Raw genomic sequence first — 15302 nt, forward strand, 5'->3', positions numbered from 1 at the left:
TCAATTTCATATGTAACAAATTTTTATTTTAGAGGAAATTAAAAAATTAAAAAATTTGAAAAAAAAAAACACGAACATAACATTTCTTTAACATTATTAATACATTACTAACAAAAAGAATATAATGATACAAATTTCTCAAAATAGAAACCAAATTCAAATATATAAAACATAATCAATTTAAAATTTTCTTAAAAAAATAACATAATTTAACCTAATAAAATAAATTAAATATAAAAGATTCATTGCTCATGTCAGAACAACCAAGTTCGTTGGAGGAAAAGAAGATATAATTAGGTACTAATACAAAAAAAGAGGGAACCAGTTTACTTGGGACTTTGGAACTCTTACTGAAAATGCTAGTATAGTTATAAACTCAATTGGGTTCATCATTTCTGCCGACAACAATAAATTATTATTTGTTTTTGGCAGAGAAATTGCTATTTTTTTTGTTTGTAAACATACAATTTAGACAAACTTTCATTATTTAGGACTCACCTGATTTTAGTAAGTACTATACAGATGTTGTTTCAAAAGATCAAACATCATTTTGACAATTTAGAAAATTTAATGCATTAATTAATTTCAAATTGGTTGGAACCATAATCAGTTTCTCTTGAAACATATTCTCAAATGGTTAGTGTGTGGATTGGATTACGGTCCTTAATTATTATATTAATGTTATTTTTAATTTAAAAACTAAGCCGAAACTAGTGTCGTCTTCCAATGGATAGTGTTAAGTGTTAAATAAAGCAACAAAATATAATTAAGAAGCTTCCTAAAGAATCTAGCACGTTCACACTTCCATATCCATATGCATAATAAATATATAGAAAGTGTATTTTGTATTGAGACGAGTAGCTCATACATACGTAAATTGTTAATATCAAAATTCAACAAGTTATGTTCCATCCATCGTTTTACGTCATTGGTGACGGAAGCGATAGCATATTTACACTTACAATTCATCGTTAGTTTTTTTTTAATTCGATCTATAGCGTAAAGTATTATGACATTTATTTAATTTTAAATCATCACATTTGATTTTTTTTAATCGTAATAATATTAATTTAACAAGAAAATAGAATTAAATATATTTTTAATCCTTAATCTTAAATATAAAACTAAAATTTGTTATTGTTTTAAATTTTGATACATCTTTGTTTCTAAAAATTAACTATTATACTTCTTTTAATTTGATTACGTTAATTTTTTTAATATATCAAATGTATTTTAAAATGATATTTGAGTTATTTATATTATTTTTAATACATTTTAGTTCAATTACTAGATATATAATTTAACAAATTGAAAAAATTATTATTATTATTATTAAACTAAAAAGATTATATTCATTTATTTGTAAATTAAATTCTAAAATATATTAAAGTTTATAATAATAACAAAATCCAATTTCATCTTCAAGTTTAATAACTAAAAACTTATTTAAGCTAAAAATATATCTAAATAACTTATAATTAACTTGACCACTAAATAAAAAAGTTATCATGTAATACAGATCAATTTTACAAATTTAATGTGTTAAAATTATTTGTTATTTTATTAAATAAAATAAAATTAACAAAACACACTTAATTTTTGAAATACTGTCAAATTTTTTTATTGATATTCAACAATAAAAGTATTTAAATATCTAAATTATTATATGCACATGCAAATACTTATTAAATAAAGTTACTTGATTCCTATGTATTAGATGTATATCGCATGAGTTTTTTTTTTTAACTTTAATAAATGAGAACTATATAATTATATGTTATTAGATATAATATTTTATTGAAAGAAAAAAATACACAACTTTTTAAAGTAATCATGTAACTATTATTAATTTTTTTCCCGTGAAGCAAATTAGTTTTAAGTTTTTGCGTAATAAAAAAATAGAAATTCAAACATAAGTTCAAAATACAATAAATGATAAAATGAAACTATATAAAAAAAAAACTCTTAAACATATTATTTTGGAGTTATGAATAAGAATAATGTCATAATTTATTCTGAGTTGACTTATCACTTATTGATATTAAATATTTTCGTTGTATTTTTTGAAATGAACTACGAAATGACAAATGAACTCATTTTCGTGAGTATTGTCAAATCCGTTTCGATTTCAATGAAAAATTGTCATATTAAGTTATTATGGATGTTTTTTAAACTAGGTACGAAGATAAGATGAATATGTATATATTGGTCTCATATTCGTTTCCATACTCCCAATATCAATTTTTATCCTCTTATATGATCTTTTTAAAATAATAAGACAACTTTAGTTTATTTTAGATAATCTAAAAAACTTATATGACTTTTATTTAGTCCTTAGTTTCATAACTTAAGGTATATATTTACATTTAATCATTTATACTCTTTTTAATAATTATTTTACATTTATTCAATTGTAATTTTATATTTATATTTGATTTTAATACAATTATAATTTTCATTCTTAATATTTGTCATTGGAGATAAAATAAGGCATATTCTTTTAATATTTAATATTTGATAAAATGATGTTTTATTTTATATGATTTTGATTTCTTTGTAAAAATATATTTAATTAATATTTGAAACAATAAAGAAACAAATACAAACATGAGTACATTTATATGCATTTGGAATGAAGATGGGGATGAGATTTCATACCCGTTGAGGATAGATTTTTACTTTTTTGAGATAAAAATCTAATAATCAAACTTGCACTTCTTCATTCTCATTTTCATTTATAATTAATGTTGTGTTTGCCTATGGGTATTTACTTTTTGAGAGAAATGGAGATAATGAATGAGGATTAATGAAACTTGTTTGCTTCTACGGATTAGGGTGATTTATGCTAATGGATTTGAAGGAAGATGAAAACAGCTCAGTACCTAAACTTTTACCTAAATGTCTATCATTATTTCTAAAATTTTCAATAGTAATAATATTAATTGTGAAATTAAAACTATTAAAAAAATCAATAATAATAATAATAATAATAATTAAACCAATTATCATTGTTATTAAACCTTATGGATAATTTATAATAATAAAATAATAATAACTGTAATATATTTTATATTAATTTTAATTATAAGGGTAAAATTGTAATCTAACAATTTTATTTATTAAATCCTCTTTATCACCTTAAATTCATCAACTCATTTTTTGTGTTCACATTTTATTTCCTATTTTACTCTTTAAATAACATTTATTTTAAATCCATTATACCAACATTATTCTTTAATGACTACTTTTTTAATTTAATAGATTTTTTTTCAAAAATTATTATAATATATTATAAAAAACACTATCTACAATAAAATTGTAAAATTTAATTATATTGTATATATATGTGCTTTTATTAGTATATATAATAAAAATGTGTATACAAAATTATTTTTATAAATAACTAGTGAAAACACATGTATACAAGTGTATATGTGTCCATTTTTATCTTATAATAACAAAAAAATAAAAATTAATTCTTTTATAATTAATATTAAAATAAAAATGTTATTAAATTTATAAAAAAATAAATTTTAGAGTATAATTATAGAAAAACAGTTACAAATTTAAAGAGTAAAGTAATTAATAAAATAATCTATATTAATAAAGATAAAATTATAATATGTATATTAAAGAGCAGTTACCGAACTATCATATAAATTATTTTTTTTTATTAATAGTTATTTTTAATAAATGATATCACTAGTGCAAAAAGTTGATTAACGTCCGTTATTTTGAGTTTTTAACGTCTATTAAACAACCAACGTCATAAATGGTGACGTCGGATATCCATTCAACAGACGTCTATAATGACATCAACTAGTGCATTGACCGACGTCACTAGACATCGGTATAGGCCTAACCCGACGTTTAAAGGCACAATATAGACGTCGGCCTACTCATTAACCGACATTTAAAAGCACATAAAGACTTCGAACATGTCACTAATCGACGTCTAAGGTCACTATAGACATCTGTTTTTGCATTAACCGACGTCTAATAGAGTTGTTGTGTTTTAGTGCGGTTTTGTTCCTGTCTTTGGATAGCCTAGTAGCACACTCTGCCTTTGCTAGTTTCCCTCGAAAAAAAGTTTGCGTCTTTTGAATTTCTCATGTCATTTCGACCAAAAACCGAACCTGGGTTCTTGCTTAGTTCCATTTTCAACCGCAAGAGAGAAAAATTACGATGAAACGATAATTAGGCAACGACCCAGGGTTATTTTTGGGTCGAAACGCCTCCAGAAATCCAAAAGACGCCGCTTTTTCTAGGAGGCAGCTAGCAAAGGAAGAATGTGGTACTACGTTACCCCAAGAAAGGAACAAAACTGCACTAAAACACAACACAAAGAAAACAAATTTTAATCAGTTGAACCAGAAAATAATCGATCAAAGACTGAACAAAGATTAAACGGTAACCGTAAAAAAACACGCACCTAGGATGCAATGCCGCAAGAGAGAAAAAGGAGAGGAGGAAGACGATGATGTTATCAGAAACAATAATGCAATGCCTCAAGAGAGAAAAAGGAGAGGTACTGCAAGAGAAAAAGGGGAGGAGGAAGACGATGATATCAGAAACTACAATGCCGCGAAGAGTCTGCGGTTTATTTAAAATGAAATGGGGCGTCAGTTGCTCTAGAAACCGACGTCTATAGTTACCTAGACGTCGGTTATCTAACTAATTCGACGACCAAGTTAATATATAAACTAATTTTTTGAATGCCCATTAGAAGTCGGTTTAAAGGGGAGCCGACGTCTAGGATGCTGAACCGATTGACGTTTCATTTCCTGTCAAGGATGTTGACGACAGTTGTGAAGGGGTGCCGACGTCTATAATAATTTAGACGTCGGTGCCCTTCTGCCGAACGTCTGAGTTTGGTGAACATAATTAGTTACAGGCATGACATCTCTCCCCTTAAACACCGACGTCTAAATTGCAGAAATTTTTGTCTTCCCGCCTTCCGGACAGACCATAGACGTCGCTTTTTGACTACATGACGTCTAAGCTCCTGGGAATCAGGTGAAGAGCATTAATTGCAGCCCAGTAGACGTCGGTCTCCCATTAAAACCGACGTCAATAGACTGTCTTCTCGCCTACCTCAGGTCATTAGATGTCGGTTTACGGCAGAGCAGACGTCTACAATATCATAGACGTCGCCTTCCCTTAAAACTGACGTCTAGGTTACCAACTTATTTACGGTAATGTCATCGTCCAGTCACATACATCGGGCTTCCCTCGAACTAACGTCTACTCTAGTGGGTAATGTTAAACAGTGTTTTTGCATTAACGTATGTTTCATTAATAATTTGATCTGTTTTTTCTGGACAGTTATCTAAAGCTCCTTTGAAAAGCCTGAAGTTGTCAAACTTTGCTTCAGAATCCGACCATGCTTCGATTTGTATTATTATTTAAGTAAAATAATAGAAGTACGTTGGCTTTTTAATTAAACATTAATATATTCCAGTGATGGCTGCAAGCAAAGCAGTGAAAATGTATTTGAGAATGGAATGGTGATGTAAGTGTAAAATTAGAAATGGAGAAGCAAATCCAACCTGTTTGATTTTTATTTTAATTCCAAACTATCTTAAGATTTATGCAATCCAAGGACAGAAACCTATAATTTAAGGTTTGTCCTATACTTGCTGGACCACTCACAAAACAGAATAACTTCAATAAAAAAAACAATAATAATTGTTAAGGGAACTTTGCTATGAACGATTTCATATCATAATAATATCTTATTGTTTCATGATTTTTAATAATGATGGTAATTAAAATTTATCAAGTTGATAGTAAATATTATTTTTATTACAGTAAAAAAATTAACTGAAAAGTAGGTTCTTAACATATTTTTTTCACGAGAATAATTTTTTGGAAAAGCATGAAAAAAATATTATTTTGAGAGAATACTATTTTCTACGAATAACTATGAAACGATTTTGATCTTCAATTTTTTTAAACACTAAAACTTCATTTTTTTTTATCACATTTTAATATGAAGAAGTTAAACGCCAGTTATTTTAGAGATATAATTTTTGAAACATTCTTCTAAATATATATTTTCATCAACTAAGAATTTGCCTAAAATTATAATTTTTGATGAACTTTAATTAAGTAAAAGTGTTACTTTCCCGTTATAGTGCGAAAGCAATTGTACGATATTGGGATTGGCACACCAAAAATTTTCAGAGGTGGTGATACCTAATACAGTGCGAAAGCAATTGTACGATGTTGTCACAAAAGAATGGCACACCAATGAGATTTTAGCATGACCATACATGATTGGTAAAACAATACAACCTATTACATTACACTTTTGATTCTTAAACATTGTTGATATTCCAGGTAGAAGAGAGATTCGGATAAGCCAAAGAGAAGGACATTCGCCAATTACATAAATAGTTCAGGTTATTTTAGAACCAATATGATAACATTACACAAAATAAAATTATTTAAAATAAAATTTTTAATGAAAGGCAAAAAGTAATATACTCATGATTGAAAACATATTTAAGCATTAACACGTTTTAAAAAAATCATGTCAATTAATTAAATTAGAGTTCTCAAAATGGTTCACAACCTGCAGGCCAACCTAGTCCACCACGGGTTCAGACCAGGTTGGATTAAAAAAATTGTATTTTTTTTTTATGCGAGTAAGATTTCAATTCGGCTCATTTAAACTCGGCTCATGCGGGTTGAACCCGTTGGCTCACCAACCCATCTACCTATTTTCCTATTTTCAAAATTAACTAAACAACCATGTTGGAAGTGAATTTTGTTTAGATTTGAATTATAGAAAGTTTGTAATTTTTTTATTTAAAAAAAAATTGTAATTAAGTGAGTCACTGAGCCAACTCGTTTACCCACCAACCTGTGATGGGTCGGGCCAGATTCGAATTTTTCTGACTTACTAATAAATGAACCGAGTTGGATTGGCTCACTAAGTGACCAACCCGTGGTGGACCGGGTTGGACTGATTAACTGTTTTGACAGCTCTAAATTAAATACACTTAAACATCACTAACATTTTTTTTTCAAAATTAAATAATAAAAAAAAACTTAATTAGAAGACCAAACTTATTACATCGTAACTTGAACGAATAAAAACTTACTTAAGCCTAAATAAATTATGATGTTACCTTAAAATTTAATTTCTCAGGAGAGAAATTCTAAATCAATTGTTTACCCCAATCCTTGATAACATAACAAAAATTGCCTTAAGCTTTAAGATAATCATACAACTAGAACCTATTCCTAGATATGAGATTCTTTGGGTATTTGACATTATTTAAAGTCAATAAATGTATTTCTAAAATCATTTAGATTTTTAAGGACTCTTGATAGAATAATTTTAAAAACAAATCTGATCTAATTACGTGAGAAATACTTATTAACTATTCATTTAAGTTATATATTTTTATATTTGGGTTTTTTATTTTTAAAAGTTGAAGATAAATGAATTATTAATTTTAAAATGTTTAGTAACATATTGAATACGACTATACCAAATTAATGAATTTGGCTTATTATTTTTCCAGTGAAATAAATGTTGTCTTAAACAATATTAAAACAATTGAAATCTATTATAATTTTTTTATTCTCCAATAACAGTGATGTAATACATATATGAAATAACATTTTTATCAAAAACTCTTTTTATAAATAATTTTATTCTACTGTTTAAAGTTTTATCTAAACTGCTTTTTAGAAACAAAAAAGAAGTATTAAAGAAAAAAATATTAAAAAAATGTTAAAAATATAAACAAAATCCAACAATTATCAAAGACAAATATAATATTTAAATCTTCGTAATTTACATAAAAAACAATTAAAAAAAAAATACGAGGTGTATGTATCAAATTAAGAATGTGTTATACTTTTAAAAAAATAAATTAAGTATCGATAAAATGTAACAATAACATGAACAAAGTAACATTTTACACTTATACACTGAATTAATAATTTTGTCTATAGAGAATCCATTACACGTAGATGTTTAACCTTAAAAATATGTTAAAATATTAACAGTGTTTTATTAAAACGAAAAAAAAAATGTTAGACCAATTTGAGAAGTCATAATTGAATAGCTTCTAGGAAAAGAAGATATATAAAAGACTCAAAAAAAAGTTATTTCTTTCACATAATGAGTTGATAATTTATTTTAACTCAATATTGCAATCTCAAATTCAGTATATAACATCACTAGAATACATTACTTTTTATTTAAGATATTATTCTCTAAGTAACATTATTCTTAAAATATGGAAAGATAAATAAATATTTAAACCGTCTTATATTTTTTATTTCTAAACTTAGATATGAATAACAAAACAAACATGGTTTGTGTCTGTAATGCCTGTGATGAACCATACTTTTATGTTCATCATATGAGACCCAATCCTACTATTATCAGTTGTGATGCAAGGCCCAATAGGGCAACGTTTAATAACAAAATGTTTAAAAAGTCTAAGTAGCAGTAACAACTAACAAAGCTGTAACAGTTAATCTGAGATCGAGCCCTGTCAATTTCAGCATGGGACCTATATAAATTTGATTTATTCGGATAATGTTTCATTAACATAAGGTAAGGGAGTGATTGATGATAACTACAAGGTCAAATATAAAGTCACTATCAATGACTTACAGAGGAAACTGATAGCACAAGAATATTATTAACAAATCAATAGGAAAAACAAAAAATTTGTTGCTGTTTTACTAGATGTGAAGAACAATTAAATAATCAGCAAGGTGGGCAAAGCAAGATTCACTCCTTGGTTCAACCACTTGGATCAAAATTTTGAAATTTCTTTTACTCTCTCTCTATCTGGGAGCAAGTATAATATAAATTTCTGAACCAATTAAATACGGTTGGAAGTTCAAGGCTTCAAGCTAGCTAGCCAAGTTGGGTATTGGAAGCTGCATACATAACATACATGTTTGTGTATCCGAGAAGCGGAAGAGGGAGAGGGAGGGAAGATCATAAGGAGAATGAAGAGGAGCAGAGATATGGAGAAGAGATCAGAGATAAACTCTGCCATTGAAGAATTGTCTTTGCTGGTTATAGTCAAACCAGGTGGTAATCATGAGACTGCACACATCCCCATCAAACCCTTCCTATCTCTATGCTACATGGTTCTACAAGTTCTTGGTGGGTTTGCTTGCTTGCTTTACTTGAAAACATGAATGTGATGTATCACCAAACACATTGTCTTTATGCTTGATTGATGCTCTCTTGCAGATAAGATAGGCCCAACAATGGCTGTTTTGAGACAAGACGTTCACCAGAATATTAAGGTACAAATTAAATTTGAACTCTCAATTGCTTCAGTTCACTTGAAGGAAACTATTTCTGCATGGCAATTCTTGGGATCTTCTAAATTTTTTGTTTCTTGTCTAATTGTATGAGGTGTAGTTTTCAGTAAGCATTTAATTGCACATTGATCGAACAGTTGGGCTGTTGAATTCTGTGTCTCTGCAGAGATTGGAAATGATGCATGAATTGAACCCCTCGATGAATTCAAATTTGGTTGAAATACTGAAATCAGAAGCTAGCAAAGGCAACGCAAGAAAGAGGTTTAGTTGTAGTAAAGCCTTTCTTTGGCTCACCAGGTAAACACTTAGGCTAGGTTGTATCATCATTTTCTTTCAATCAGTTACTCAGATGAAGTCACAGAAGAAATGATCTTTACTTGTATAGTATATATTCCTCCCTTTGTGTAAGGTGCTTAATATTCACTCACAGATGTGCAACTTTACAGATCCCTGGATTTCTCTTCAGCATTGTTACGAGCATTAGAAATCGATCCTAAAAAGAATATGGAGCAAATAGTTCAAGAGACTTATGATGCAACCCTGTCACCATGGCATGGATGGATTTCATCAGCTGCTTTCAGAGTAATAAATAACCACTTGTTCTTCTCTTGTGTTAAATCAATTTTAAGCATGTTGATGGCTTTTACAAGCTAACCTCAACTTGTCTGTTCCAAGCAATTAGTTTACTAACTTCTTTACCTCATGAAATCCCGTGCTCTATGTAAAACTTGCAGAGTTTAGTGTAGTCACCAAAATTGTGCAATTGTTTCTTGCTGAACTAACCGGAATACTGCTGCAGGTGGCTATAAAACTAGTGCCAGATACTCAAGCTTTCATGGATCTCCTCAAGGAAAGAGATGAAAGCTGTGACACCTTAAAGGACCAAATGCAGATCTTGATTTCTTTGCTTGTGCCTTTTCTTGAGGATGTTCATTGTATTCTTGTAAGCTTATTTCATGCTTCCTAACATAACATATATCCTACATGCTCCTTCAATTTTCTGTCATCTTACCTCATTAATATTATTTTGCAGAAAGTGTATAACTTGGACAGGATTAAGTCAACTTGAAGATAGAAGAATATGTACAGCTCTGTGTAGTGTATATTTTGGTTTCATTCCTCTCTGTTTTCGTGTAAATGGCTTGTATAGTAAAATTTTCGTCAACACTGATATGTAGTTATAAATTTGCTTTCGGCTACTCAATATATAATATTATTATACATTAAAATTGTACAAAATTCAAAGTTTTATTTTGTCTAGATGGAGGATCTAATTTAGAGCCTTGTTACATCCAAAACGTGCTAAGTTAATTAAAGTTGAAGGAGGAATCCACTACTCAACGGTCATAGTTTAGTACTTTCTTTTAGTTACATCTATGCTTGCTGTTTATTTGAGTTACATCTCTAGTGTGCAATGCTCACTAATTGTCAAAGGTAAATGATAGCTTGGTATAATAAGGTTTAACTTATTATTAACGGAAGTCTTATGATTACAAATATGCACTTTTTCTCTTTCCAAAGGTTGGCTGTTTCCACAAGCAGTTTTTTGATATTTTGAAGAAATGAAAACCTTGAGGATACTGTTAAATGTTCCTCCAAAGAAAGTGGTCTGCATGACCAGATTTTTTATATTTCAAATGATTTCAAAGTTGAACATACCACCTTGGTGACGTAAAGAATCCTAAAACGACCAATTCCTGGGTCTGTCCTCTCACAAATCTGCATGGTGGAGGCATGAACTCTACATTAGATAACACGAACAACATCATTAAAATCCCATCCGTCAAATGATTGACGTTTAATGCACATGCTCAATATGGAAAAGAACATAATCTAATGGACATGTTCAAATATAGATCAAGTCCATCCCCACAATGTGCTTTTTAGGTCACGTGAATTATAAGGAGGATCTTGAAGTGCAATCAATGCTGCAACTAAGCCTGCGTTGCTGGCTATGCTTGGTTCAGTGAACTTTTGGTTGGTCCTTTGGTCCATGAAATTATCATTAGTGTCTGGCCCTCCCACCATGGCTCCCAAAAGAACTTGTGGATTTGGATCTTTAGAGTTTAGCCATCTCTTACCATCGTCACAATTGTAAGGTTGGTTATTCCAAGGGATTGATGCACTTCTGTGATGAACTTGGACAGGATACCTGTCACCATAGCCTACTATATAACTCATTTGCAAAGGGTTCTGCCCCAAGATGTAGTTAACCTGAAGAACACATTACAGAATGAAACATAAATAAACTTTTTCCCAATTTACATGCAACAATCAAATTTTAAGGAAGCTAGGAACTGCCTGAGAAGTGGAAAAGTCACGAAGCATTTTCACGGAGAATGTATCAGTCTTGCAACTTGCACTAGACATTTTGAGATGATCAAGGTAATCGCTGTATAATTTACTGAGAAAAGATGCTGTAGCAGCAAACTGGAGCAGTGGTTCCTTATCAGGTTTCAGGATAATCAACCCACCTATCATTATGTTTAACATGTCATATACATAGATAACACGTATGCACACACATAGGTAAATGATCGCAAACAAACGAATGAGGTATGTTGCAATTGATCGTAGAATTAATTACCAGGTGTCCTGCTAAAGTATTTATTGGATAGATAAGAACACATGAGTGCATCGGTTGAGTTAGATGAAAGTTTCAGAACATCCTCATATGGGAAGCCAGGATCACGGAAGTATCGAATACCGGTTAGCAAAACCTACAAAGATCAAAGATCAGACCAAAAACAAATTCTCCTCAAAATTCAGTTTGTGTATCTATTGAAGTTACCTCCACAGCATTGAGCTTATTATTCCAGTAAACAACCCCTTTGTCAACGCTTGATTCACTACTCTTGGCTGAAAAATAAGTTTCAGTTGCAATTGCAAGGTAACTAGTGTTTGTAGTAGCAAGAAATAACCATGTTGCCCCCCAAGCCAACTCATCTTTGTAGCTCGTTGAGTTATAAAGCATTGTTGCTTGTTTTCCACATGCATCAGCCATGGTGTGAGTCCCTTGTGTGGTAGGTATGGCCCCAAAGAGCCTTTCTGCTGCATCCTTAAGTCTCTTTGAGTAATCTCTATCTTCCTTGAATACCATCGATGCTGCAGATAATGCTGCCACTATTTCACCAACTAAATCTGTAGCAGAGCCATCGCAAATTGAAACTGGTCTCTCATATTTCATATCTTCCGGTCGTTGCCAGCAACTCAACTCATTAGGTTCATTATTGATACTAATGGTACTTCCAACCTAATGAAATTGAACAAAACAAAGAAAAAAAGGACCAACTTCTATTCATATATATTAGTATTTAATTCAGAATTATGGCACAAAAGTGAGACTGAATTTTAGCATCTCTCATGGTACCCCAATATTTTGAGCGTAATGTGTATCATATTATCATATACAGGACAAGATCCATTCCCTGTAAAAAAGTTGTAACTTGCCTGGGAATACAGCGTCAAGTTTGATCCAACTGCTGAATTTGGGGGAATGAACACCTTGAGCAGGTAGTCAGTGCCCCATCTAATGATGTCCCTAACATGATCAAGTTCACCAATATCAGCATATTTACTTTGATATTCCATGACAGTCCAACTCAACAAGGTCAATGTGTAAGCTGTGGTGAAGGTAAACTTGATGTTGTTGCCAGAATCATAAAATCCACCAGTAAGATCAGTATTAGCCGAATGCCCATCTTGTAATCCTGAATCTCCCCGAAATTTCACTGGACTGTTCCTCGGATAATGCCCAGCTGAAAAGAAATAAAAAATAAATAACTAGTTGAACTACACCTAGAAATTTTATTTTGTAGCAGCAGAAATAGAAGTAGTACATTTTTGGGCATCGTAAAATGTTAGAGCCTGGTTTATTGCCACTTTGAGATTGATTGAAGACCCTTGGTGCTTGTGCTTCTGAGGTAAAAAATGCATCAACAGAACAGCTGCTAGGATGGCTAAAATTATTGTTACAAGAACAAAAATAAAACAATGAAAATGCTTCTTGTCAGTGATAACAAGATCGTAGTCAACAGATTTTGGATATTGGGAAGGGATAGATTCATAGGCAGTGGAAGAATCAGGAGCAAGTTTAAAGTCAAGTGCTATAGAGTTCCAGCGGCTAGCTGAAGGAAGAAGGCGACCAGCCTCTGAAACTGTGTGCACATATATAACAGGATCTCTCTCTGACTCAAAAGTAGATGACACTGCTGGTGGCATGATTATGTTGATTGCTGTGTTTGAATCTGTTGAAGAAGAAAATAAAATGAACAAAATAACTCAGGTACTCCGGTAGAAGAATCTGGCTTCTAGTTTCTATCTAAACTAGCTAGTTTTGTCAATAAGACAAGTACATACACACATACAGCTGGTTAAGAAACAAGGCTGAGAAATTTGAAGAACTTGATCTTATTTGTTGGTATATGGTTATGAATGATTCTTCCTCACAGCTAATCATATTACTTACACCGTTGCTTGTATCTGAGTTTAGCTCTCAACCACCAAGTGCAGAAAGTTAGAAAACAATCTCTGTATAATAAAATCTACAATCATAAATGTATATGGTGTGTAAACAAAGAGATACAAAAGTGCCTTTATTCTGAGACGGTCTCATTAGCTACTATTGTAACAAGGTTGATAAATTAGTAAGTAAATTTGGTTCATATCACTAAACTATGTTATTAGTTACGCTGCAGGTTATTTGATAAAACAGTTATTTTAATAAGTAAATTTCATGCAATTGGTTGCTTCTGTGTGTTTGGACACCATAGCTTATTGGAGTTGATTTGGGTTGATATTCCAAAGCATGGGTTTTGTCTTTTCCGTGCCGTCTAAATTCCTGCACTATGGTGTCAAAATTGTATTCTTGTAATACCAATAAAGCTCAAAAGTTGAAGTAGAATGAACAATGAATAAAGCCTCAGTCTGGATATCCCCTTGAGTAGACATGACCAAAGAATTCAAATTCAGAGATGCCTATCTTCTCTACCAGAAGATTTTGGTTTGACCTAATTATAGAGGGATTTTTCTTAATCTGTAAATAACAGTAAAATTCAAGAATTTAAGAGATTTAATATATAATTTAATTTTTAATTTTTTTCTATCTCAATTCTAAATAATCAAATTTTTTCTCTACTCAAGGTTTTTTATTTCTTAGAGATAAAATGCTTTTCATTAATTTCATTTCAATTTCTAGATCAATAGCGTTTCTTAAAATTAAAAACTCTAATTTCTTGGAGTATGTCTGATATTGGTGATAAGCTGAGTTCTTTAGTATAAGTAAGCCCAATCTTTGTTCATGGATGGAGTAAGTTTATACAAAAGCCACAGGTATAAATTGGAAAGGACAAGTCTGCTTTATTTTCTCTTCTCAGATGACATGATTGAAATAAATTTATATCATTATAATGTTCAAACGATAATAGAATATAAAAAAATCAAAAATAAAATTTCAAAGTAATACTTAAACAATACCAAGTTAAAATAAAATTAAGGCAGAAAATTCTAGCATAAAAATTACGTTATCCAAATTCAACAAAGAATCATTAACCATATCGAAGTTAAGCTAAGAACAGTATCTAAATAGTTAAATTAGCAATTAGGTCTCTAAATTGATTAAGAAATTTGAAATTTTCTCAAAACTAAAAAGAAAACCCCAAACCCTTACTTACCTCCTTCATTCTTCTCAACCCTTTCTCCTACATCTATCTCACTCAAACATTTTCCTCTGTCATCTTTGCACTAGTCCCAACTAAAAAAACACTCATTATTAAACAATTTACTTTTGTAAAGAGTTGAGTCATTGACATATTCACCTTCCGAAAAAAGTTCATTCAAAATCTCTTTAATTTCATTATATATTACAGCCAACGCGGCACAACTTGCAACAAGACTTATGAGCATCATTCCTTTACATTCTAAAACTACTATGTAACATTGCTCCGATTTTTGGTAGAAATTCATTAACTTGTTTTCCTTTACTAAAGAAAAAA

The 15302-nt window shown here is 30.3% G+C and overlaps 2 protein-coding genes across 2 annotated transcripts; one reads left to right on the plus strand and one right to left on the minus strand.

The window, feature by feature from the left end:
• The first annotated feature begins 8710 nt into the window (after positions 1–8710).
• Positions 8711–10568, plus strand: LOC106778889 (glycolipid transfer protein 2). The gene is made up of 6 exons (XM_014666890.2): positions 8711–9145; positions 9236–9291; positions 9476–9606; positions 9756–9891; positions 10109–10252; positions 10343–10568. Exons 1-6 carry the CDS (start codon positions 8986–8988, stop codon positions 10376–10378), a joined length of 663 nt encoding a protein of 220 aa, XP_014522376.1. The 5' UTR covers positions 8711–8985; the 3' UTR covers positions 10379–10568.
• Positions 10569–11166: 598 nt separating this feature from the next.
• On the minus strand, positions 11167–13676 carry LOC106778873 (endoglucanase 25-like). Its single transcript, XM_014666872.2, has 6 exons — positions 13149–13676; positions 12760–13067; positions 12101–12562; positions 11897–12029; positions 11611–11783; positions 11167–11523 (listed from the first exon to the last, which is right to left on the minus strand). Exons 1-6 carry the CDS (start codon positions 13528–13530, stop codon positions 11167–11169), a joined length of 1815 nt encoding a protein of 604 aa, XP_014522358.1. The 5' UTR covers positions 13531–13676.
• Positions 13677–15302: the final 1626 nt, after the last annotated feature.

The sequence above is a fragment of the Vigna radiata genome, unplaced genomic scaffold (genome assembly GCF_000741045.1).
Source record: "Vigna radiata var. radiata cultivar VC1973A unplaced genomic scaffold, Vradiata_ver6 scaffold_183, whole genome shotgun sequence".
NCBI classification, from domain to species: Eukaryota; Viridiplantae; Streptophyta; class Magnoliopsida; order Fabales; family Fabaceae; genus Vigna; species Vigna radiata.

Excerpts from the sequence above, each read along its gene's own strand:
- LOC106778889 (XM_014666890.2), top strand. The coding sequence starts at position 8,986 with ATGAAGAGGAGCAGAGATATGGAGAAGAGATCAGAGATAAACTCTGCC. Across the intron at positions 9,292-9,475 it reads ACGTTCACCAGAATATTAAG|AGATTGGAAATGATGCATGA; the intron begins GTACAAATTAAA and ends GTGTCTCTGCAG. Across the intron at positions 9,892-10,108 it reads TTTCATCAGCTGCTTTCAGA|GTGGCTATAAAACTAGTGCC; the intron begins GTAATAAATAAC and ends ATACTGCTGCAG.
- LOC106778873 (XM_014666872.2), bottom strand. The coding sequence starts at position 13,530 with ATGCCACCAGCAGTGTCATCTACTTTTGAGTCAGAGAGAGATCCTGTT. Across the intron at positions 13,068-13,148 it reads ATTTTACGATGCCCAAAAAT|CTGGGCATTATCCGAGGAAC; the intron begins GTACTACTTCTA and ends ATTTCTTTTCAG. Across the intron at positions 11,784-11,896 it reads ATACTTTAGCAGGACACCTG|GTGGGTTGATTATCCTGAAA; the intron begins GTAATTAATTCT and ends ACATAATGATAG.